This window comes from Lacerta agilis, chromosome 2, assembly GCF_009819535.1.
Source record: "Lacerta agilis isolate rLacAgi1 chromosome 2, rLacAgi1.pri, whole genome shotgun sequence".
NCBI classification, from domain to species: Eukaryota; Metazoa; Chordata; class Lepidosauria; order Squamata; family Lacertidae; genus Lacerta; species Lacerta agilis.
Window position 1 is genome coordinate 80,262,958 of NC_046313.1, and position 23,146 is coordinate 80,286,103.

The following is a 23,146-nucleotide window of genomic DNA, read 5'->3' on the forward strand; positions in this document are numbered from 1 at the left end:
GACTTCGAGGAAGCACATTCTGTTAGACAGCTTGCTCTCAGTGCCTCATTCTAGGGATTTTCTGGATATCGGGACATGTGCTCCTTTTTGCACAAGAATCTCTAGCTAGCAAGGGTATGCCAAACCTGAAGTGATCAGAACTTATTTAAGGGTGTGACTTGTGATATGGTCTTACACATGAAACCAGCTTGCAAGGAGAGAAGGAAGGTGGAAGTAGATTCGCTATCAAACCCCTCCCCCCCCATTTCTTTTCAGTATTCCCTTGTTATTGTTGGTGCTTCTCTTAGAAAGCATCAGCAGCGTGAAATTGACCTGATTCTTTGAAATTTCACAGGCTCTCACTTCTGGTCGACGTCCAGAAAAGCAGCAAGCAGCAAACATGTTCAAAACTGGGCTATTGTTGTCATTCTACAATGCAGGGGTAGATGCAGAGAAAACTTGGGCAGCTTCAACACTGAGAGCAGAATTGTACATCATTATGGAAATACGCCGTTTCCAAGCTTGTGTTGCCTGGTAGTGCTAAATAGGGATGGGGCATTTACATGGGAGAATTCTTCAACCACTGAGTGGTATTGACAATGTCCCTCTCCTGGCCATTTTAAAAAACTGTTCTGCCCACCATCATGGGCTCTGAGGCTGGAAGAAATCTGGCTGTTGGGAGAAAAACATTATTGTGGGTATTGACAGGGGAGGATTAGCAGGAGCTGTTGAGCTTTCTTGCCCGCAGGCACACTAACCAGCAGGAATGTATTTGAGAAATATATATTTATTTGCCTGTGCAAAGCATACTTACAGTTACACCTGGGGATGAGCTTGCAGCCTTTATAACAATAATGAAGGTGTTGCTTTATAATCTTATGAAGTCTCAGATGGAAGTTTTAAAAATAACCCGTGTTTATGCAAAACGAAAACAAACTATATTTGTCTTATCTGTGTTGTTGCATCCTGTTTTGGGTTTTTAAAAAAAGATTTCCTGAACACCACTCAGGACTAAAGTACAAATTTTCATCATTTTGTAAAAAAAGAGAACAAATAGGGGTCAGTTTGAGAAGTTTGATGGAAACCATTGAAGAACCAAGATCCTTTTCTTTTCTCAATGGAACATTTAAAATAACTGGCTTATTTAGTTATGTTTATTTGTTGGTTTCCAAGTGGCATGAAGCACACTGCCCTAGAATCCTTTATTGGAGCGCTGCTAAGAAGTAACTTAAATAAATAATATAAAAACAAATTCTGCTGCTTCTTCGTCATACCAAGCAGTTTTCAGAGCCTGTAAAGTTTACAGAATGCCAAGGATTGAAGATTTAAGTTGACTTGGTGCATGTGCATTTACATAATCTTTTAGGGGAAAGGAAGAGGCATTTTGCCAGTATTTTGAAAGACATCCTTTATGTCCTTAACTCCCAGCTGTGTGATATTCATTTGGACGGAATACCGATAATTTCTAAATGAACAAATGAATTGTCTTTCGTTAGAATTATGTTTAAGCATTGCCATTTTTCAAATGAGTAACACTTTTTTCTTTAAACTAATAAAGAAAAAAGAAAAAAGGACTGAGCTTGAGCTTCATCATGGTTTTAAGTATTGTGTTTATTAACTGTAACTCTTAATTCGGGGCTTGGAGTAAAGAATGACTGTGGAAGGCAAACACATAGGCCTCACTATGGTAATGTAGTGAATGGGATGGAGCTGTTTAAATAGTATCTTTCATTAAAAAAAATTCATTTCATTTTATCTATTTATCTATTTTTTATTCTGGATTACGATTGTCAGAATGATAAAAGGCCAGAAACAAAGTATGGCGTAAGTTGACATATTTTATGGTTGTAGTTTCTAACTCCATATACCCTAACTTTAACTTTTTAATACTTAAGTGTAAAATGTTCTACAAAACATAACCATAGGCTATGCTTGTTTTGTTCAAAAGCTGTGTTTCATTTTAGTTTTCATTTATCTCCTGCCCACTGCTGTTTAACCAATAATGTTTATATATAATTCCTAGTATACTGTTGACTCATGGCTAGGCAAACTAAGGGCCAGGGGCCGGATCCAGCCCAATTGCCTTCTAAATCTGGCCCGCGGACGGTCCGGGAATCAGCATGTGTTTACATGAGTAGAATGTGTGTTTTTATTTAAAATGCATCTCTGAGTTATTTGTGGGGCATAGGAAATTGTTCAGTTCCCCCCCCCCCTAAAATATAGCCTGAGCCCCCACAAGGTCTGAGGGACAGTGGACCAGCCCCCTGCTGAAAAAGTTTGCTGACCCCTGGTTGACATGAAGCTGCCACTTGAAAATCATTATTCTGCAAAATATGCTGCTTACACTAGAACAGGCATGGCCAAACTTGGCCCTCCAGATGTTTTGGGACCACAACTCCCACCATCCCTAGCTAACAGGACCAGTGGTCAGGGATGATGGGAATTGTAGTCCCAAAACATCTGGAGGGCCAAGCTTGGCCATGCCTGCACTACAATATGCAAACGACTGGCTATTTGGGATGCAAGGAGTTCTACAAATAAGCTGGCCTAAGCACATGAAAAGTCTTGAACATTTTTCTTCAAATGAACATCTTTTGAACATCCTTTAAAGCAGCAGCCTTCCCCAACCTGATACCCTCTGGGTGTTGGTAGAATATAACCCCCTCAGTTTCCAGCCAGCATAGCCAGTGGCCAGAGATGATGTGACTTTTAATCCCAAACATCTGGTGTAGCTTCTAGAGGAGACAGGTTTGATTCATTTTTACTTTATTTATGAAGCACATTATGAAATGATAAATTCCGCAGCAGACCATAAAATAATAAATTCAACAAGGGACTAAAATAATAATTTCTAAAACAGTGTATGTTTTAGATGTGACATGCAATTCAGCATAGGAATAGTACCTGAGTGAACAGGTGTGTCTTAAGTAGATGCCACAAGCCCAGAAGTCTTGAAGCCATTGGTGTCTCCAAGAGCATACATCACCACGCAGCAAGCTGCACCTAATGATGGGACAACTAGAAATGCCCACCAACAATCTCTATGTTTGCACTTTTTAAAAACATGAAAACCAAGAGCAACACTTGCAAACCAAAGGAAGCATGCCTAACTCATTGTGCAGTGGATTGGGGCCATACTTGCAAGGAGTGCTAAAGACCTCCCTGTCCTTCAAGCTAGGTTCATGATCCAAACTGAGGCCCCCTGCACTGGCAATGAGTGGGAAAGAAAGAACCACCCACACATACAAACACAGCTACATATCTTAACATAATGTATAGTTTAACTCTGAGTGGTGCATCCAATAAATTGGCATTTGCCAAACTGATGCCCTCCAAAGGTTTTAGATTACAGCCTGCATAAATTGGAAAAAGTTGCTACTAATAGAAGACACTGGGCATTCTGTTTGTAGATGCTGTGTCCTTTTCCAAGAGATCACTCTCTGTTTATCGTGTATCAAGAATGAGGAACCTTCAGACTTCAGTGCTGTTGGGCTGCAGCCCAGCTGCCATCATCCTTGGCCATGCTAGTTGGGGCTGGTTGGTGGTAAGAACATCTGAAAGGCCAGAGTTCCCCATTCCTGATGTGTATGGTGAGAACTTGTTTCTGTGGTATATTGCAGGTCCCTGATCCCATAAAGACCACTCCTAAGTAAAATGGCTTTCTTTTTGTTTTTTGAAATATTGTCACAGAGTTGGAGAGTGTGGAGGACTGGATGCTACTGAGTTGCCAAAGGAGGAACAGATGGATTGGGAAATGGGGGTGAAAGATGGAAGAGCTATGGTGGACTCTTTCTTGGGGAGCTAACTAATGAAACACACAGAGAGAAGAAAGGACAGAGCCTCTGGCTCCAGGATATTTGAATCCTCTGAATTTCTGCCCCCCCTATCCTATTTATACTGCTATTTCATGGGGGTTAGGTTGTGTTCTTGTTTTAACGATACATTATCTGTTTTAGACTGTACACCACTTTGAGATTTTTGAAATAATAATCAGTATATTAAAGGCCTCCTTTCCTTCCACTCTGCAGTTTTAATCTGAAATCTTGGGCGCAGTACTGTGCCCAGAGCTCAGAAACTGCTTGCTAATGAAATCCCCTGTTGCAAAATGCGCCTAGAACAATGGTAGTTTCTAACACGGATGGGAAGTGCTTCTTCTGTATCCCAAAAGAAGGAAATCGAGCCTTAAAACCTGGAGCTACTTCTGTCTAATCCAGATGTCACAGAGAGACTATCTAATCTAGCAGCCACCCCACTCGCTTCCCCGCACTCCTGATCAAGCTATGCAATTAATATTCCAACCTTATCTGCTTGCAGAAGAATTGTGTGACTTTGGAAGTGTGTTAGCTGTAGGGAGCTCTAAGCACCGTGCACAAGTCAAAGCTTTCCTTGTCAGGAGCCTCTGCTGGGAATGAACGGCATTGTAGATGGCCTTGTCTAGCCTGAGACTTTTTCTGGTCTCAGTAAAAAATGCTCTGAATGCATTAATGTGAAGAAAACCTACATGCTTCTAGTCTTTGTCTTTATCCCTTTGTGAGCATAATTTGTTGCATGGATCGCTCTGAATGCATCTAATATGCACATGGCTTCCTCCCTCTGTGGAGAGGCTGAGAGGAACGCAAAGTGTATGTGTTTGACAGGTCTGTGTAACACAAGCACAGTGCACTGCTGAACGTAGCAATTAAACATGCTGCTTGTCTTGTCCATGGGAGGGAGGAAAGCGACACGTTCAGACGGTTCCGATTTGCTCTTGGAGGAAACTGATTATTATTAACATCGCTATCCTCCAGCGGCATCTTTAAAGAATAAAAAGAGCAATATTGGGACAAATTTGTGCACACAGAGAAAAAAATGAATTTTGATGTGTCTGTCTTCGCTACTTCCTTTGATTGTTCTAAAATCTTTTCTTCTAGATCCCACCACAGCCACGCCGTGCTGCTCCTGTTACTCCGCCACCGCCAGAGAAATACAAAAACACACAGATGGCTGCCTCTGTTAAAAGTAAGAAAAAAGATTTTTGCGGCTGTATGACACTGAGGATCAAATGCATTGCTCAACTAACTAATTTGGTTGTCAACGATTAGGAATGTGGAAAACTTGCTTATAGTATGTCAGGCTGTTGGTCCGTCAAGCATAGTATTGTTTACATCACAGTGGGGATCCTCTGAGTCGCAGGCCTGGTTAGGCCCACTAGGCCTCCCTGTTTGAACTGTCAGGTCGTTTTGGCCAAGCCATGTCCACCTGCCATATAAACATCTGTTGTGTGGTGGGTAACGTACCGCTGAGCTACTTCCGGCTGTGTGTGTTCCGCAAGATGAAAAGGAGTATATTATAGATAAGAGTTTATTCCAAATGCTTTGCCTTTGTATTTTTTGCCATGGAACTTTGAAGGAGGCTTGCAGTCCTAGAAAGATTTTCCAATTGTTCTAAAAACTTCTAGCAGAGAGCTTTCCAAACTTTTCATGTTGGTGACACACTTTTAGACATGCATCATTTTGCAACACAGTAATTCTGTTTTACTAGCAAACTGGAGGTTAAACTAACCCCTTTCCAGCCCTGGAAGCAGTGTGGGGAGCGTTTGCATCACACACCTACACACTAACGTGTCGCGGCACACAATTTGGAAAGCTCTGTTCTAGCATGATTTCAGCTAGTTGAGAACTTCAGGCTGTTCCCATATGAGAAATATATATATTTACAAAGCCACCAATCCTATGACTTAAAGTTATTACCATGGGAAGATTTGCATGAATAATTACACAATATAAACATGCATACAGTCATACCTCGTGTTACTCATGCTTCAGGATGTGTACGACATGGGTTATGAATGCGCCAAACCCAGAAATAACAGAACGCGTTACTTCCGGGTTCGCGCATGTGCAGATGCGTCAAATGACAGAAGTACCGAATCACGTTGCACATGCGCAGACACGGCGCTTCAGGTTAAGCACGTCACGGGTTACGAATGGGGCTCTGGAACGGATCCCGTTCGAAACCAGAGGTACCACTGTATTTTAGAAAGCTCGGGAATGGATTGGTGTATCTTTGTGTCCTTTGTGGCTAGATTTAGGTATTCCAAAAACTGTATCATCAGTTGGAGAGATACATGTGCCTAGGGCTTCCACCTTAAGAATTTTGGTTTTGGTAGTAACTTGGAGGGAGAAATTAAGAGAGGGATGATAAATAGCTTCATGGGAACCACCATCCCTCCTTCCTTTCTAGTCAGTTTCAGATGAGCTGGAAGTGGCAGTGGTTGGTCTTTCCCAAATGACCTGGCAGTATTTAAATGACAGACACGCCTCTGTGCAGTTAGTTGCTTTGGCTAAGGTGCATACGCACTTCTTGTTCTTCTTTGGAGTACTGCAACCAAGTGTACTGAGAATCCCAGCTTTCCCCTGACCGGGATGTGATAATTCCATAGATCACCAGGGGGAGCCCACTAATAATGCAATGATGAAGGGCTCAATTAAGACTGAGCTTTCTGGGAACTATCCATCCTGCTCTTTGTTCGGAGCTGACCATTGTAGAAGCGGTACTCTCGGGAACCATATTCTTTCAGCTTTTACCAGGAGGGTGTTCAGTTATGCAACTGCTGGCCGTCAATGACGTATGTTCATTAAACCTGAAATGCCCAGTGTTGTTGAGAACAAAGCAGATAATTCTCTGGTGCTATGCTTTCCCCCCCGAATGGATTATCCAAAGGGTCAACCTTATTCAATGGGAACTATTTTCTTCAGGAATGCCCAGTGCAGGCATAAAACATAGCCATGGTTAGAACCAATCAGCATTCGTTGCTTTAACCCTGGTTAAGGTTCCTATGCTAAGTGTTGCCCCTTTAAGTCACCAGTGAGACCCACTTGTCACCTTGTAAGCAGAAATGTTTGAGTGTCGGAAGCTGAGCCTAAGCCATAGACCAGGGTTGATCATTGTGGATTGCAGTTAGTCCTGACTACTTCTAACCATAGTTATAACAGCTGTACACACAGCCTCTTTGCCCCTGCTTCACTCTTCATTTCATGCACATAGTAGGACAAACCAGGAAATTGCAGTTAATCAAAGCTTCCCGTTATGTCTGAAATGGGCAACTGTGGTTAATGGCTTCCAAACAATTCGGGGAACTAGAGGTGAATTTTAAACCATAGATCTATATCTGGCTTGCTTCTAAGCCATTAGTTTGGGCATGTTACCATCGGCTTTCTGCCTGCTTCCCCTGCTTATGCAAAGGGAAGAGTGAAGAAGGCGCAAAAGGGCCTTTTTAGGTGCATGCATAGATTCAAGCTGAAAATTAAATTTTACTTAAAAAAAAATCACGGTAGAGCTTGGCAATTGAAGTTGGTCATCACCTTTCCCACAGCTGCTTGGTAGGTGAAGCCCTGTAACCTATTTTCAATAACAATAACCCCAACACATCTAGAATCAAGGGCACTAGGAAGAAACTGTGTCCAAAAAAAATTCAGTCTGTTTCCTCTTCAGAGATAAATAGCTGAAAATCCAAAAAAAGTTGGAAGGAACCATGAACCTTACTAAACTAGGCAGATAGTGAGGCAAATACAACAAAAGCAACTCATATTGCTTATAAAACCTAACAGGGGGCTTGAGGTGTGACAGTTATTGGATTGGATTGGATTATTGGATTGCATGTAGGTACTAAAAATTCACTTAGTTTAATCATGCTGGATTATTAGGTGCAAAGGAGTTATGCTAGATCAGCCCTAGTCACCCAGGCAAATTATAGCATTGAAAACTTGGTGTGAGGGAAAACAAACATTGGTTAAGCATTATGACTTTGGCCAAAGAGAGTGAAGTATAGTACTTAAACCTGTGTGTTACTTGAGTCCTACTATGTATAGAAAAGAGATCAGTAGTTACGTATAGAGGTCACCAATGTTTCTTTTAAAAACTAAAGTAAAGGAAATATTCTGGAGCTCGGATCCTGCTAGGCGTGTGTGCTGAGTAAAAGGCAAAGAGAGTGTGTTAGTAATTTATTAGCAATTTTAAAATCTTCTTGGGAATTGAGAAGAAGAAGAAAAAGAGATTTGGATTTGATATCCCGCTTTATCACTACCCTAAGGAGTCTCAAAGCAGCTAACGTTCTCCTTTCCCTTCCTCCCCCACAACAAACACTCTGAGGTGAGTGAGGCTGAGAGACTTCAGAGAAGTGTGACTAGCCCAAGGTCACCCAGCAGCTGCATGTGGAGGAGCGAGGAAGCGAACCTGGTTCACCAGATTACGAGTCCACCGCTCTTAACCACTACACCACGCTGGCTCAGAATAAATCTATTCCCCTTTGGTTTTTAAGAGTGGTGGGTAACATAAGGGTGATACAGTTAATCAAGAATTAGAATCAGCGTTGTTGCCATTTGAAAGAACTGCTTCTTTCCTTTTACAGATAAGGTTCTCAAGTTGTTCATCTATGTCACTATTTACTATATATACTCTTTCTTGTCTTAGCAATGAAAGACTGACTGTTGGATCTATAGTAGCCTATTTTGGGAAGATAAGGAATAAAACTTAGTACGGGAATGCAGGCAGAATCTTAAGCAAGACATTCCAGCAGTTGGACTGTTGGTACATATATGCTTGCCTTGCCTTGAGTATTTGGGTTTGTGCAGGTATGAGTTTACTGCCGCAAAGCTAGCATGGTACTTAGAAAGCCATAACCAGCAAGATTGCTGAAGAAAACAAATTACCCAAATCTAATTAATTGATTTTTTATTTTATTTTACTTGTTAGGTACAAACCATTCCTGTTATCTGTAAAAGTTGTAACTGGTTATTTCCACTTCTTAACAACGCCAGCCATACAAGAGCTAATTGTAATATAATGCAAGTTTTTTTGTTACTGAAAACCAAAGGGCATCCAGAAATTCCATGCAGGAGGAAGATCTCTGACCAATTTTAGGATAAACTTTGTGAACCAACATCCCATTGTGTTGGTTAACAAGCTAAAGGTCAGGCATGCAGAACTTTTTAGCCTGGAGGGCCAGACCTTTATCTCCACCCCACAGGCCAGTTTTGTCAGGTGGAAGGGACCACATACTGGTCAGTCATATGACAACATAATGATGCCAGGTGATTGACACCTGTCTAAACACAGTGCTCTTCACAGTGCTTTCCAAGCATCAAACATCCACCTGATTGTTAGGCACTTCTGAAATGCTGCGTGAAGCACTTTGTAAGCTGTGCACTTGGCGACTGTCAGTCAGCCAGCCAGCAGGGCCTGCAGAGCCCACCAGTCAAGCCCTGTCCTTACCCACATTTCACTTAACATCCTATGACTTCAGGAGTATGTTAAGTGGGCATGGCTTACCTGAAATAGCCTTGTGGGTCAAATGGGCAGCCCAAGTTTTGCCCATGAGCCACAAGTGTTATAGAGGGATGGCGGTCAGTACCCTTTTGCCAATAATCTCTGTTTTTGACTTCCATGCATAGTACATTCTCAACTGGTGCTTGAAAGTTGCTGCAGAAAGGAAAAGGGGGATGCTTCAGCAATGGGCAGTTTTCCGCTTGTAATTTGGAATGTGTAAGAAACATTATTCAAAAATAATAGCTGTATGCTTAAAAATGAAAGAGGGGGAAAAGTGCATCTATTCCTGCGGGGAAAATCTCTTCCACCCTCAGATTAATGCTTTTTAATAAAAACACTGGGAACTTTGAAGAAAATTCATGTCTGCAGAGCAGCTTTTTCTCCCTTGCTGTAAAGAGGTTAGTGATCAGGAATACTCAAGAGAGAGTTAATACAATTTTGCTTTGAGATAAGTGAACCAGGAAGGCTAGTTAAACTACTTTGGAAGCATGCACAATGAGCTTCTTAATGGACTCTGCTGCTGCAGTTTGTTTTCCCCCCTCCTTTCCTTTGATGCTGTTGCTAAGACATTTTAATCGTTGCCTTTCAGACACAGTTGAAATCACCTCTGGGTCAGTTTCTAGTGCCTCCTCCGTAAGCACAACTTCACTGGATACCTTGTACACTGGCTCGACAGAGTCTGCTCTCCCGACTGCTACTCCTAGCCCCAGCAACACCCCTCCCCCTGTTCCCAGCAGAAGTGCCCACACGATGGTATCGCACAGCTTGGATATTAGCCCGCCGGGGCAAAGAAAGCATGGGAGTGCAAGCAAATCACCCCAGACCAAGAGGGCTGCCCCACAAGTGCCCGTGCAAGCAGGGGCTTCGGGTGCAAATGATGAGAAGAGCGTACAAGCCAAGGAAACTGTGCCAGTTGCTCCTGCGGAGGCAGAGGGTTTTGACTCCCTTTGCCTGGAAGATAAAAAGTCAGCTGATCTAGAGGATGCAGATCATGAATCACCGAGCCTAGTAGTATCTGTGCCAAAGACAATAGGCGCCGAATTGATTGAACTCGTCCGCAGGAATACGAATCTCAGCTATGAGCTCTCCCGGGTTGCCATTGGTGTAGTAATTGGCCATATTCAAACTTCTGTTCCTGCCACTAATAGCATCATGGAGCAGATTCTCATCTCATTGGTGGAAAGCAAGGTAGGAAAAATACATAGGTTGAAAAGCATTTTCTGTGGCTTACTGGCTGATGAACTTTGTTTTTAGAAGGCATGGGGGATTTTTTGTGGGCAGGCACTAACAAGAGTTGGGAGCTGAGGCAGCGTGGATCATATTCTGTCCAGTCTAAGAGTGTTGTGTGGTTCTTTTTGCACCCCTTGAGGATATGTCAGCTCCTTTAGAGATGGTTGAACTTTAGACTAGCAGGGTGTCATTTTTTTTTGTTCTAGAATCACATACATTGAATAAGAATTAAATAATTTTGAGCCCAGAAATTTGATTCCAGAACCAGAGGTGAATTGAGGTCACAGTCCTTTCAGACAAGAACCTAACTACCCCTGCCCCCTGGTATGTCAGAAGTATAATTTGTGGCCGGGAGTGGGGTGGTTATTGTTAAACAATTGGGAGTCAGTAATCCTTGCCAATCTGCTTCAGATTACCCAGATCTACCAGTATATCCTGCTTTCTGCCCATCCGTACTCTATGGTGTATTTGTCACGTCAGAAAGTAGCAGAATGCATGTTCAGTTACTGGGCTTTATTTATGAAGAGATGGTAGAATTACTGAACACATTATATGCTGGAAGAGCAACAGAATAAAAAGGGAATGGGATCATGTGGTCTTGTAGACATCCTTATTGGTAAAAAATACACTGGCAATGTAGGGTTAGGCATACAGGGAAAGAACTGCATAAATCTGGCCTGCAAAGTTTGGAACCCTAAATTGGATATGATTTAGGCAGCAACTTAATGACCCTGGTTGGTATAGACCATGGGTAGGTAAACTAAGGCCCAGGGGCCAGATCCAGCCCATTCGCCTTCTAAATCTGGCCCGCAGATGGTCCAGGAATCAGCATGTTTTTACATGAGTACAATGTGACCTTTTATTTAAAATGCATCTCTGGGTTATTTGTGTGGCCTGCCTGGTGTTTTTACATGAGTAGAATGTGTGTTTTTATTTAAAATGCACCTCTGGGTTATTTGTGGGGCATATTATTTGTCATTCACCCCCCCCCAAAGATAGATAGATAGATAGATAGATAGATAGATAGATAGATAGATAGTCCGCCCCCCCCACAAGGTCTGAGGGACAGTGGAACGACCCCCTGCTGAAAATGTTTGTTGACCCCTGGTATAGACTGAGTAAGTGTTATAAAAATGACAGTTGTCTATTAAGGGGAAAAATAATACAGAATCTGCAAAGAGGTGGGAGAACCATAAACAACATTGGTTCATTGAGAGCTCCTGTTCAGATTATTTTATCCAAAACCACATTTTTTTTTCTAAATTAAGAGTTCTAGAGATAATGCTGTTACACTGCTTTGCATTCATATGGCTCCAAAAGTCAGATCCTTTGGTCTCTGTCAACCTGGGCTCCGATGTTTTCTTTTTCTTTTATTTCTGTATATTTATTTATATATTTCTTATTATTTATTTATTTATTTATTTATTTATTTATTTATTTTATTATATTTCTGTATTTTTATTTCTTTTGTTTCTATCCTGCTACGTCTTTTATTTACCAGTATATGGTCTGAGGTCACTGCCTTGCTGAAGCTAAGCAGGTCTGGATCTGGTCAGTGCCTGGATGGGTGTCTGCCTGGGAACCAAGTGTAAAATAATCAAGTAACATCCTAGCAACATTATCACAGGACAGAAACAGCATCAAGAGCATTGCGATAAAAAGTCCTGGCTCAGTGCGCTCAATGACATGGGAGGCCAGATCTTGCATAGCTATGAATTACATGATGTGAGCACTGATTATGAGAAGGTCTGATCCGTGTCCTCTACACCTCACAGGTAGATGGATGCTTAACACAGATTCTGATGGGTGCAGCATGTAGGGCCAGGTATATGCTTTGTTCACAGTTTCCAATTCCCTCTTTAACTCACCAAGTGTCATCTTCAAGCCACTTGAGCTATGCTGGAGCTGCTCATTCCCCCAACATTAAATTGTGCCCTCTTGCCACTGACTCCATAGTCTGTCTGGCTAACTGGCTGTAAGTGGAAAAATATTAAATTCAGTTCCTTTCTGTTGTGTGGTAGTGGAGAAGGAAACTTCCTACTGACCTCTAATAGGAAAGCTTTATTGATGCTGGCAAGATTACAAAAGGGTTTAGCGAGGCATTCAGATATGGAAAACTGTTTTGCTCAAAATTCAGATCAAATCGTAATCCAGTTAGCTGTCCATAGTGAGCACAATTGCTAGATGCAGTAGTGGAACTTCACATTTCTGCGATCATGTGACCCACTGGGTAATCAAGATAATTGCTTTTTAACTTGATAAAGATGGTGTATCAATACTCAGCCTCAATTCAGCAAAAACCTATAAGCAATTTCATGCTGCAGCCTTTTCTCCCCGCAACCTGTCTACAATTTGGCTTAGACTGTTGGTTTCTGTTTCTGTTCTATGGCTCAAGGGAAACACCTACAATACTTTGAGCTGACCGTATCCTGATAAAACACTAACAAAACCAATTTTTGATTGAAGACTGGAAATGTGTGGAGTCTGTGCACCAACTTCTTGTGTAAGGATAATTTTAAATGGCTGCATCCAGTGCTACTGCTGCTTACTCAGAGTTGCCCCAATGAAATTAATGGGCATGACTACCTTAGGTCTCTTGATTTCATTGGGTCTACTCTAAGTAGGACTAGCACTGGATACAACCCAAAATGTGCAACCTCTCTTGTCACTTTTTCCCTACTCAGAAAAACAAGACCGTGGTTTCCTCCCCATTTGGCAGCGTATGGCAAAAAAATATTAATATTATTAATTTCATTTCTGTACCATTTTATATATTAAAGAAAATTTTCAAAAGTGTTTTACAACACATTAAATAATCAAATAAAACAATCCAGAATAAAAAATTACTGAAGAAAGTCAAATAAAAAAGTATGCAGTCAAAGCAACAGGGCAGCCAAGAGTGTCTATGAACCCAGGCAATGTCCTTAATACAGGTACTTTAGTGGGAGTGAAGAAACTACCAAAATCTTAAAAGCAGAGCTAAACCACAATCCTAGAAGTATTGTTCTGAGTTTGAGGGGTGGCATGCAACAGTATTACTTCATGATTCATCTCAAGGTCAACCCCATCCCAATTATCTTTTTTTTAGCTGACTATAACAACCTAATTGCATAGAGTTTGGGTGAACTAATTCAGCACTTATTATAAAATAAAACCTACAAGCATGAAATTGTTGACAAGGGAAGCCATGTGTATGAAGGTAATGCCTAAAAATTATTTGGGGCCAGCAACAAATTTAAAAAAAAAAAAACAAATTAAAATTGTGATGATAAAATGTTGGGGCAAACAAAGCCTTAGAGCCCACATATTTTCACAATTGCTCTGAAGCTCTTTTAACAGTCCACTTTATTCCCTACCATCTCCCATCTGCAGGGTTTCCACTGTGAACCAAGCCATTAATGGACTTGAACGAGATTAATCTATTAGCAAAGCTCTCTAATCTGACTAACTTCTTGACATATCATGCGCCTCCTTAATGCGATTTCATCACTAACTCCATTTCTTTCACTCGCACTGCTAGGGTCAGATCTGCTCTTATTAAGTAACTAGGAGCTATTACTGCTGTACAGCTACCCCATACAGTTGTTTCCAGGAACCAGACTATGCCTTACAAAAGCAACAGGCAACTTAAATGATCTACACTACAGTATTTGTAAGAAGTGCCTTAAGCTCATCTGTGTTTGTCATTCTGCATTTGGAGGGCAAAATTATACGCGGGAAACATACCATCGCAATCTTTTCCGCTGAAGCGAACATGATTATTTTGGGAAAGTTCCCTCTGCCGCTATCTCGCCTCCACCGCTAACAGATGGAATGACAATTCTGCTGCGCAAACGTGGCTGCACTTCTGCAAAAGCTGCTCTGCTCCTTTCCTAGTCTTGGTTAGCTGTTCTAGAGAGCCAATGGCACTCTCAATGTAGGCAATATTTTTAGGATTTTTGTTTTGTTTTGTTTTTGTTTTTTTGAGTGGGTGTACACAATCATCTCCCCCGAGCCCTAAATAAATAAATAAATAAATAAATAGGTATCATTGTACATTACTCCGTTGACGACTGTGTGATAAATCTCTGTACTAACCTATGCTTAATGCAAGAGAGGGGGCCGCCATCTCAACTGCACACCCTAGGAGACTCCAGCCCAGATTAACAGTGCCAAGTAAGACAGACACTTAATTCAATTTATCGAGCCTCTCTCTAGGGCAAACCCTTTGGAAACTTAGTGTTTCATTTAGGAGCGAGCTCAGCTCCCTGGCTGAGTGTGTAGTAATTACAGGGTGTTTCTTTCCTCCTCCTTCCGTAGTTATAATCCTCTTACAGAGAAGGCTGTTTTACAGCGCAATGGAGGCAAGTGCTTACAGATGTTCAGCAGTGTTGGACAGCAAGAGGAGTTTTTGGCTTCTCCTATTGCAATGATTATGCTTCCCCCACTTTGCCTGTCAGGTGGGGCCAGTCTGTAGGCCAGTCATTCAATCTGTAGGCCAGTCACTCAAGCACTCTTTCCACAGAGTTATTGGGCAGCAAGGTATGCTTTAGTGACTGCAATCAAGGGACTTAAGGCGCAGCCAGGTTTCCTGATCACGCAAGGGTTCCAGTGTTTGTCTTGCAAAACTGGAAGTGCTGAACAGCACCGGACACCAAGCTAGGTTTCTTTTATTTATATATAAGCGTACATTTATTTCTATCCTTGTGTGTGAATCTCCACACCGTCACTTCTGCTCCAAATGTAGTAACTTTCCCCGTACAGCTAGTGATGGCTGTCTAGTTCCGGTACTTGTTTCAGCTCTGGATCTGGCTCTCCCATATTTATAGGAGGAGGCAATATCATGAAGCATTTTCAATTGAAGACCCCATAGTAATGCAATGGGCATAGGCTCCAGCCAAGAAAAATCCTGTAGCTGCTTATAGATCAAACCAAACCCCTACAAGAGGATGTTTGGAGCTGTTTAGTCTAGAGAGAATTAAAAAAAAAAATGAGTAAGAGGGGACGCTATGGAAGTTCACAAAATTACACATGGTGCAGATAAAGCACACAGGGTGATTTCTCTCTCTCTCCTCCTGTCATAATAGTACAACCCAAAAAGCCATCCAATGAGCTTACTGGCGGGAGATTCAGAACAGACAAAAGGAAATGCACAGTGCATAGTTAAACCATGGAATCTGAAGTCAAAAGATGACCAACATTAAAAGAGGATTAGTCAAATTCCTGTAGGATAAGGCCTATAATGACAACTTTCCCTTTATGATGACTATAGATTACATTGAGTATCAGAAAATCAGTACCCCTGGGTACCAGTTGTTGGAAATTATGAGCAGGGGAGTGCTGCTTCCCTCGCCCCTTGCTTGCAGGCTTCCTACACAGACATTTGGTTGGCTGCTGCGGAAGCAGAATGCTAAACTTGATAGGCCTCTGGTCTGACCCAGAAGGGCTGCTCTTTTGATCTTATGGATGAATGCATATTTGCCACACTTGGATATTAAATAAAATGTGCAGAGGGAACGTGTGCTGGGGCACTGAAGTTACCACAGGAGCAGCTTACACAGTGTGTGAACGGGCCTTCAGCAGCCTGTCATTATGAGGATGTATGTTCTCTTACATTGCCCAAATGGGCAATATGTTAAAAGGCAATTTAGAGAAATAAGTGGAAACCCAAAGCTCAAGGGAAAGCTAGCTTCTACTGGCATTTTAAAAAGAAGTCTCTCCTACATCAAAGGAGGCCTGAATTACACCTTTGGCTAGATTCTCTCCATTCCTGCCTTATTTAGGTATATGAGAGTACCTGAGAGGTACAAGTTCCCTCTTTTTGAAATTGCTTCCACTATAGAATAAGTGCAAGGACACCCTGGCAGACTATGTGCAACACCAGAGGTATGAGTATATTTCTTTTCCCTTGATCCTTGTATTGCATGAACACAGCAGCAAGGCAGACCTGAATGAAAAATACCACAAGCAATTCAAAGAGCACATTGGGAATAAGTCTGTGGTAATGGATTCTAAAATTGATTTAGTAAAGCAGTGCTTTGACTTTTAATTTAAAGTAGGAGGACAGAAGAAAGGATACAACTAATTAAAGAATGTAATATGAAGCCTGAAAAAAGGTTGAGAGATTTAGTATAGAGCAGCAGGAAGCTTTAATCAATGATGATCTCTTATTCCGTTTGGGGCGGGGGAATTTTTAGAAAATCTTACAGCTCCCTCCTCCCATTCTCACTTTCCCCAGAGAGAACATAGTTAAAGTTGTTTCAGAAAGAAGCACTTCATGCTGAAGCTGTCCATACACACTTCATGAGTTTGTAAAAAAAACATCCTCACACTCTCAGAAACTCTACTTATACTCAAAAAGCTTGCTTGTAGGCCTACTCAAAAATTGGTCAAGCACTATTTTAGCTTGAGGTACCCTGATGGGCTGCACAGAGGTTCTTTGATGGAAAGACCCTCAAGACAGGGAATTGTCCCCACCCCCAATAGCACGGGGACCATGCTGCTATGAGGCAACCCCTTGGGGCTAGGAACAACATCTAGTGTTGCAAACCTGTGAGGCCACTGCCTCATCACTATGCCAGTGTTCGAAACTCCCATTGTTCTAGGCACATTTTGTGACAGGGAATTTCATTAGCACAAGCAGTTTCTGAGCTCAGGGCACAGTACAGCACCTAAGATTTCAGATTAAAACTGCAGAGTGGAAGGAAAAGAGGACCTTTTTCTGCCTGCCCACTTCCAGCTACTCTCTGAAGACTGGAGAAGAGACCCTCTTAAGAATATTAGGCGGTGGGAAGGGGAAGGACTAGACCATGTGAAAAATGAACATGATATTTTGGCTGCGGTTCATTCATTTTCAACTTTGTATTCTTGTTATAAAAAAGTGTGCCTAGACAGTCCATTGTTCTGCCCATATCCTAGGTTTAAGGTGCCATTTAGCTCCTAGCTTTCATATCTCAGTTTCTAACACTGAACTACGCTGCTCCCACACTGCTGTTGACTAGTCTAGAGGTCATCTTATATGGCACATTAGTTAAGCCCTATCATGCTGATTACAGAACAAGGTTAGTTATTGCACTAAGCAAATAGCTGACTTGGATCTTGAAATCATTATAGTTCTGTGATAAGTTACATCAACCCAACTTTCAATCCATATACACCCAGGGCACACATAGTGGCTCTTCAGGAGGAAGGGCTGGATATAAATTTAATAAACGCATAAGTAACATAGTGGAACTGCAATTATGGCTGCCCAGCATGGATAGAGGGGAAACAGTTTTGAATGTGCAGCTGCCCAAATACACTGACCTGTGACTTCTTTATCATCATGGAGAGTCTGGTCATGATCCCTCAAAATGACAGTGTAAAACTAGGGTCTAACTTGTCTTCCAGCAACACAGCTTATTTGCACACCTTTGCTCGCAAACACCTTTTGTTTACACTCTAGCAATGAAACACTTTAGTTCTGCACTCTTCCGACTATCAACTCTTAAATAGTTGGTCATCTACAAATTTAGTTTATTTCTTACCCAACTGGCAATATGGAGAGCATGGAAGTGAAATACTTTAACTTACTTCTGGATTAAACTTTTGTTGTTTGGGAACTTGTGTTGGGAACTTGTCTGATTTGTCTGATCATGTCCTCAGCAAGGACTGAGCTAATGGTTCTGTATGTACCTTAGCATCATACAATGCTTCTCCTCTGGTTTGGGTCATATTATGGTCTGAATTGATCTGTTTGTGGAAAATCCTGCCTCAGACCATAGGGCTGGATAAAGACCTCCATCACTATAAGTCTACATGAAGATAAAAGCATAAAGTTTTATCTTGGTCCTGAACAAATGTTGCATGGACCATCTATAAGGCTCCGTCAGTGTGGATGCACAGAACAGGGTCTTATTTATTGTGGCATCACTTGTTTGGGGACACTTCTCCAGGAGAAGCCTGGTTTTTGTTTCACCAAGCTTTTGTGGTTTTCAGGGCCTAGTATCTTTTGTCTTTATTCTGCTCTCCCACCCTCATCCCAAATATAAGGCCTCGGGTTCAATCTCTGACATCTCAAGGAACTGCTGGGCATTCCTCCCATCTGAAACTGCTGAACTACAGCCAGCCACCGTAGTAGGGTCAGCATGCAGCTAAGTGAACTAATGGTCTGACAGTATAAGGCGGCTTCCAATTTCCTTCCTTGCAAATTGCTCAGATACTGAGAGATGACATTTCAAGGTGCCGATGGCAAATTCTAGGGCATGTTTTGCATGAAAATCAGGCCTCTAGAGAAATCATCTTGCTCAGTTCCAACCATGTGTTATCCTTCCTACATGAATTACTTTTCCGAGATTTCCCCCCTCCACACACTGCAAGTTAGCCGGCTAAGGAACTCTTGGCTGCATCTAAGCAACTGCCCCTGTATGGTTTTTGTTGTTGTGGGTGGTGGGGAGGCACCCCAAAAAAAACATTAGCATGATCCTTTACCTATTCCCAATATAGTACCAGTAGCGCTCCGTCTAAGGAAGGGAGAAAATGGGTTGGAGAAATCTGATAGAATTAACGGTGCTTCTGTTCACAATGCTGATTTAAAATGAGGTTGGATGAACAGTGTGATGGGAGATGGAGATTCTTACCATCTTAACTCTAAAATGATGCATGGCTCTTTTAGTTGGGTTCCTAGGGCTATGATTTTCATCACATTTTGCAAGCACATAGGGTCACTTTCATGCCTTGTGAGAAAACAAAAGTTGCACTAATAGGGAGAGATGGATTTCTAATCTTCAAGAGAATCACAGTTGCTTTATACACCCCCTCTGCCAATGTCAATTCACTTGTTTAATCAGGTTAATGGCATAGTTGGCAGGTGCAAAAACGCAACAGTTGTAAGATTCCCAAACTGCCTCCTTCTTTACAGACATAATTGTGCCCAATGAGCTGTATTGTGTTGACACTTCTGCTCCCCAGGTTATACACATCTTTGAGGAATATCGTTTTCTGTGTACCAGCTGAATTAACTAATAGTTAAAGCTGTTTGCCATCAGTTTCCCAGGACACCGAGCAGAACAGACATTTCAGTTTTCAGAGTACTAATTCATGCTTATGACTGAGGTTATTCTCATAATTGATACTAACCCCATTAAACCTCTTGTGGCCAGTTCAAATAAAACATTTACAGTATCATTATGGCTAATGACCATTAAGAAACCAGGGTAAGAAACAAATAGAAGAAGACATTATCCGGATGTGGAATAAAATAAAGTAAAATAAGTCACTTGTGGCATTTACCTGTATAGATGCCTGTGCATGATTTGCAAATGGCATTTCATTGAAGGCCTTCATTTGGAAGGTCCACTTACCTTAGCCATTTAAATCTCAGTTGAAAATTACATTATAGTTGAAAACAAGTGCTTTTCCAGTAAGTGCTCACTGTTAAAGTGATGTGTATTATTTTTGTTGCAGGATCTTTGTTCAGGACTGCCTTCTGGTCAGATCTGCCATGACGAACAGAGGCTAAAGGTTATATTTGCAGATCTGGCCCGCCATAAAGATGATGCCCAGCAACGCAGCTGGGCCCTCTATGAAGATGAAAATGTCATTTGCTGTTACTTGGAGGAACTGCTTCGTATTCTGGTAATTTCCTTCTCTGGCTTTTGCATGGCTGGAGACTTGGTTACTTTCTCGGAATTCTGTTCAGCAGAAATGTAAAATTTGACTTATTTATTGAATTTATACCCCCACATATCCTCTCGGAGGAGCCCCGGGTAGCAATCAAGACAGTGTAACTTAGAGCTTTCCAAACTTTTCATGTTGGTGACACACTTTTTAGACATGCATCATTTTGTGACACAGTAATTCAGTTTTACCCATTAAGCTAACCCCTTTCCAGCCCCAGGAGGAGCGCGGGGAAGCGTTTGCTCAACACAACTACACACTGCAGCCAACACACTAACATGTTCCTACACAGTTTGGAAAGCTCTGGTGTAACTTATTAGCTGGGGTGGGGATGGAAAAAAAGAATGATACAGATGCATTTCTGTTGTGTATGTGGCATGATAACCTTGTCTTGATCCATATCTCTCTTGAGAGGCCAGCATGTGTACAAACATGAATGTGAACTGAAATGTGAAATTGCCTAATGTTGTTTGTTTTTAGAGTGAACTTCAATAGTGTTTCTAAAGTAAGGAGTCTGCAGGTGGGAATTTACATTAAAAGGCTGACTCTTTCAGAAGAAACATCTGTGGGCAAGCGGGAAAGTCCAAAACAACTTATACCTCTCATATTTGGTGCATTTTAGTGCATGTGATTGGCTCGAGGGTATCCTTTTCCTCTTCTAGGACTGAAATTGGAAATTTGGGGGTTGGGGGAAAAAAACCCTTATAAGCTATTTTGTCTTCCAGAATGTTTTATAGGTAGTGGCATGCTCTTGTTGGGCCTTTCAGCAGCTTACATAGCTCTCTGGAATTACATATGGTTTTTTTGTTGTTGTTTGGACCATACATCTATAGACTGTTTTTGTTTCAGGACAGAGACTTGTTTTGGTACTGAATGTAACTTTAGTTTGCGATATATTAGTTTATGTTTTGGGAATGGAAAGAATGTGGTTTGGGACAGATCTGCAGGTTCATCTTGCATGGCTATTGTCAGAAACAATCCATTCTTGGTTCACTGGGAAACTGATTTTTCCATCCACATTTCCAGACCGATGCGGATCCTGAAGTCTGCAAGAAGATGTGCAAGAAGAATGACTTCGAATCGGTTATGTCCCTTGTTACATATTATCAGATGGTATGAGGCTGCAGTCAATATTTTTTGTTTCCAGAGAATGGTAAAGGATGTTTTATCCCATGTTGATGGCCTTTCAGCTGATTCCCTGGTGGCCCGCTGGAATGCAGAGTTAACCAGGGCTATCGACTGTCTGGCTCCGAAGTGCCCTCTCCGATTGCATGGAGCCCAGACAGCCCCATGGTTTCCCCCCGAGCTGAGGGTGATGAAACCGTCGTTGAGACGGCTAGAGCACCAGTGGCAGAAAACTCACTCTGAATCTGACTGGACACGGGTTAGAGCTCAAGAGTGGCTGAGGAAACCCAGCCAGATGGGCGGGGTATAAATAAATTGTTGTTGTTGTTGTTATCATCATCATCATCACAGTTGCATGTAGGAGGCACACTGTTTTTATGTAATCCTTGTTCACACATCAAAACTGATGGAGAGTTTTTGGGAACAGGAGTAAGTGAAAATGTGAACACAAGTTTACGACAGTGTTGTCAAGAACCTTAACCTTCTCCTGGCATTCTCGGTTCCAGGAATATTTCTAATTGGTTTGTGTAGCCTGTGAATAGTGAACCTTTAGCCATCCAGATGCTGTTGGAGTCCAACTTCCATCTGGCCAGTGGTTAGAGATAATGGATGTTGTAGTGTGGCACCATCTGGTGGGGGGCACAGTTTCCCCATGCATGGGCTTGCCAGTTAAATCAGGCAACTAAGAAGGCCGTAGTATTCCACACTAGGATCAAGTAGCCAAACAGTAAGAGCAGAGGAAGAATATGAGCATGCTGAGTGTGAGCTTAACACTGTAAACCTAGAGAGCGTAAGCTGTAAATGAAGCCATAACAAAGGACTGCTTATTTCCAAAGTTTATTTGTGGCATCAGGAAAAGTGTGCCTGAAAACAAGCCTTATATCTTGGTCATGGACACTTGCTTAAGTAGTAGAAATAAGGAAGCGCTACATCTCTGCTAGCAGCTTGGAAGATAAATCTAGCTGCCCCTTATAAAAAAAACACACAAAAGCACTCCACTCAGGAACAGAGGTAGCAGCTTTGCTGTCATCGAGAGGAAGGATTTCTGAGAATGCCTTGGGAACATTGGCAGGCTGTTCCTACTCTTCTCTTAATTGATGCACATCTGTGCATTCATAAACAGCTTTGGGTAGGAAATTAGGTTATGAAGATACTTCTCTGGGACAAAGGAAGGAAATCAAGTATGCAGAGGAACATGTAGGTGTTTCTCTTTAGAGCCTACAAGAATGCTTCTTGGCTCCATCCCTTTCCGAGGGCTCGCTGTTACAGCCATCTGCCCTAGATAATCCACTTTCCTATGCTTGTCATAATTAATTCATTTTATTTTAAATATGTTTTTATTAAAAATCCAGCGCAGGGAAAGTAGGGGGAGGTCTGTAGTTTACTGCTGGAGCATCTTCTTTTCATGCAGAAGGTTCCAGGTTCAATGCCCAGCATCTCAAGGTAGGGCTGGGAGATGGAGATATTCCTGTCTAAAACCCCAGACAGCTGCTACCAGTCATTGTAGTTGTGGCTGAACTAGATCGACCAACGGTATGACTTGGTATGAGGCATGTTCCTGTGTGGTGAGAGTTGCCATTGTGGCTGATAGTCCACTTGTATGGATCATAAATTAGTTTTACAAGTGTAATGTTGGATTTCTGTGATGAAATATCTGAAAGGATCTTCACACACAAAAAGTAATTATAGAGGAGTTAGAGTTATTTACTAGTGGAAAATGGATCTGTTCCCAGTTAGTTCCCAATTAGGAGACTCTCCCTTGAGGAGTAAGCTTACTTTCCTCTAATCCCAAACAATGCTTGGATTGCACTCTATAACAAAACTTGTGTGATGCTACAAATTGACGCAGAAGGCTAATTGGAAGTTGGTA

At 41.8% G+C, this 23,146-nt stretch overlaps 1 protein-coding gene across 2 annotated transcripts in view; it reads left to right on the forward strand.

Moving 5' to 3' along the window:
• NCKIPSD (NCK interacting protein with SH3 domain) overlaps window positions 1-23,146 on the forward strand; it is an 83,501-nt gene that overhangs the window by 39,691 nt on the left and 20,664 nt on the right. Inside the window, exons 4-8 of one of the 2 annotated variants that reach the window (XM_033141009.1) lie at window positions 1,774-1,803; window positions 4,890-4,977; window positions 9,875-10,473; window positions 19,939-20,109; window positions 21,178-21,264. In XM_033141009.1, the coding sequence (XP_032996900.1) occupies window positions 1,774-1,803; window positions 4,890-4,977; window positions 9,875-10,473; window positions 19,939-20,109; window positions 21,178-21,264 (975 nt within the window). The remainder of the gene's footprint in view (window positions 1-1,773; window positions 1,804-4,889; window positions 4,978-9,874; window positions 10,474-19,938; window positions 20,110-21,177; window positions 21,265-23,146) is intronic. The other variant, XM_033141010.1, reaches the window with a different exon arrangement.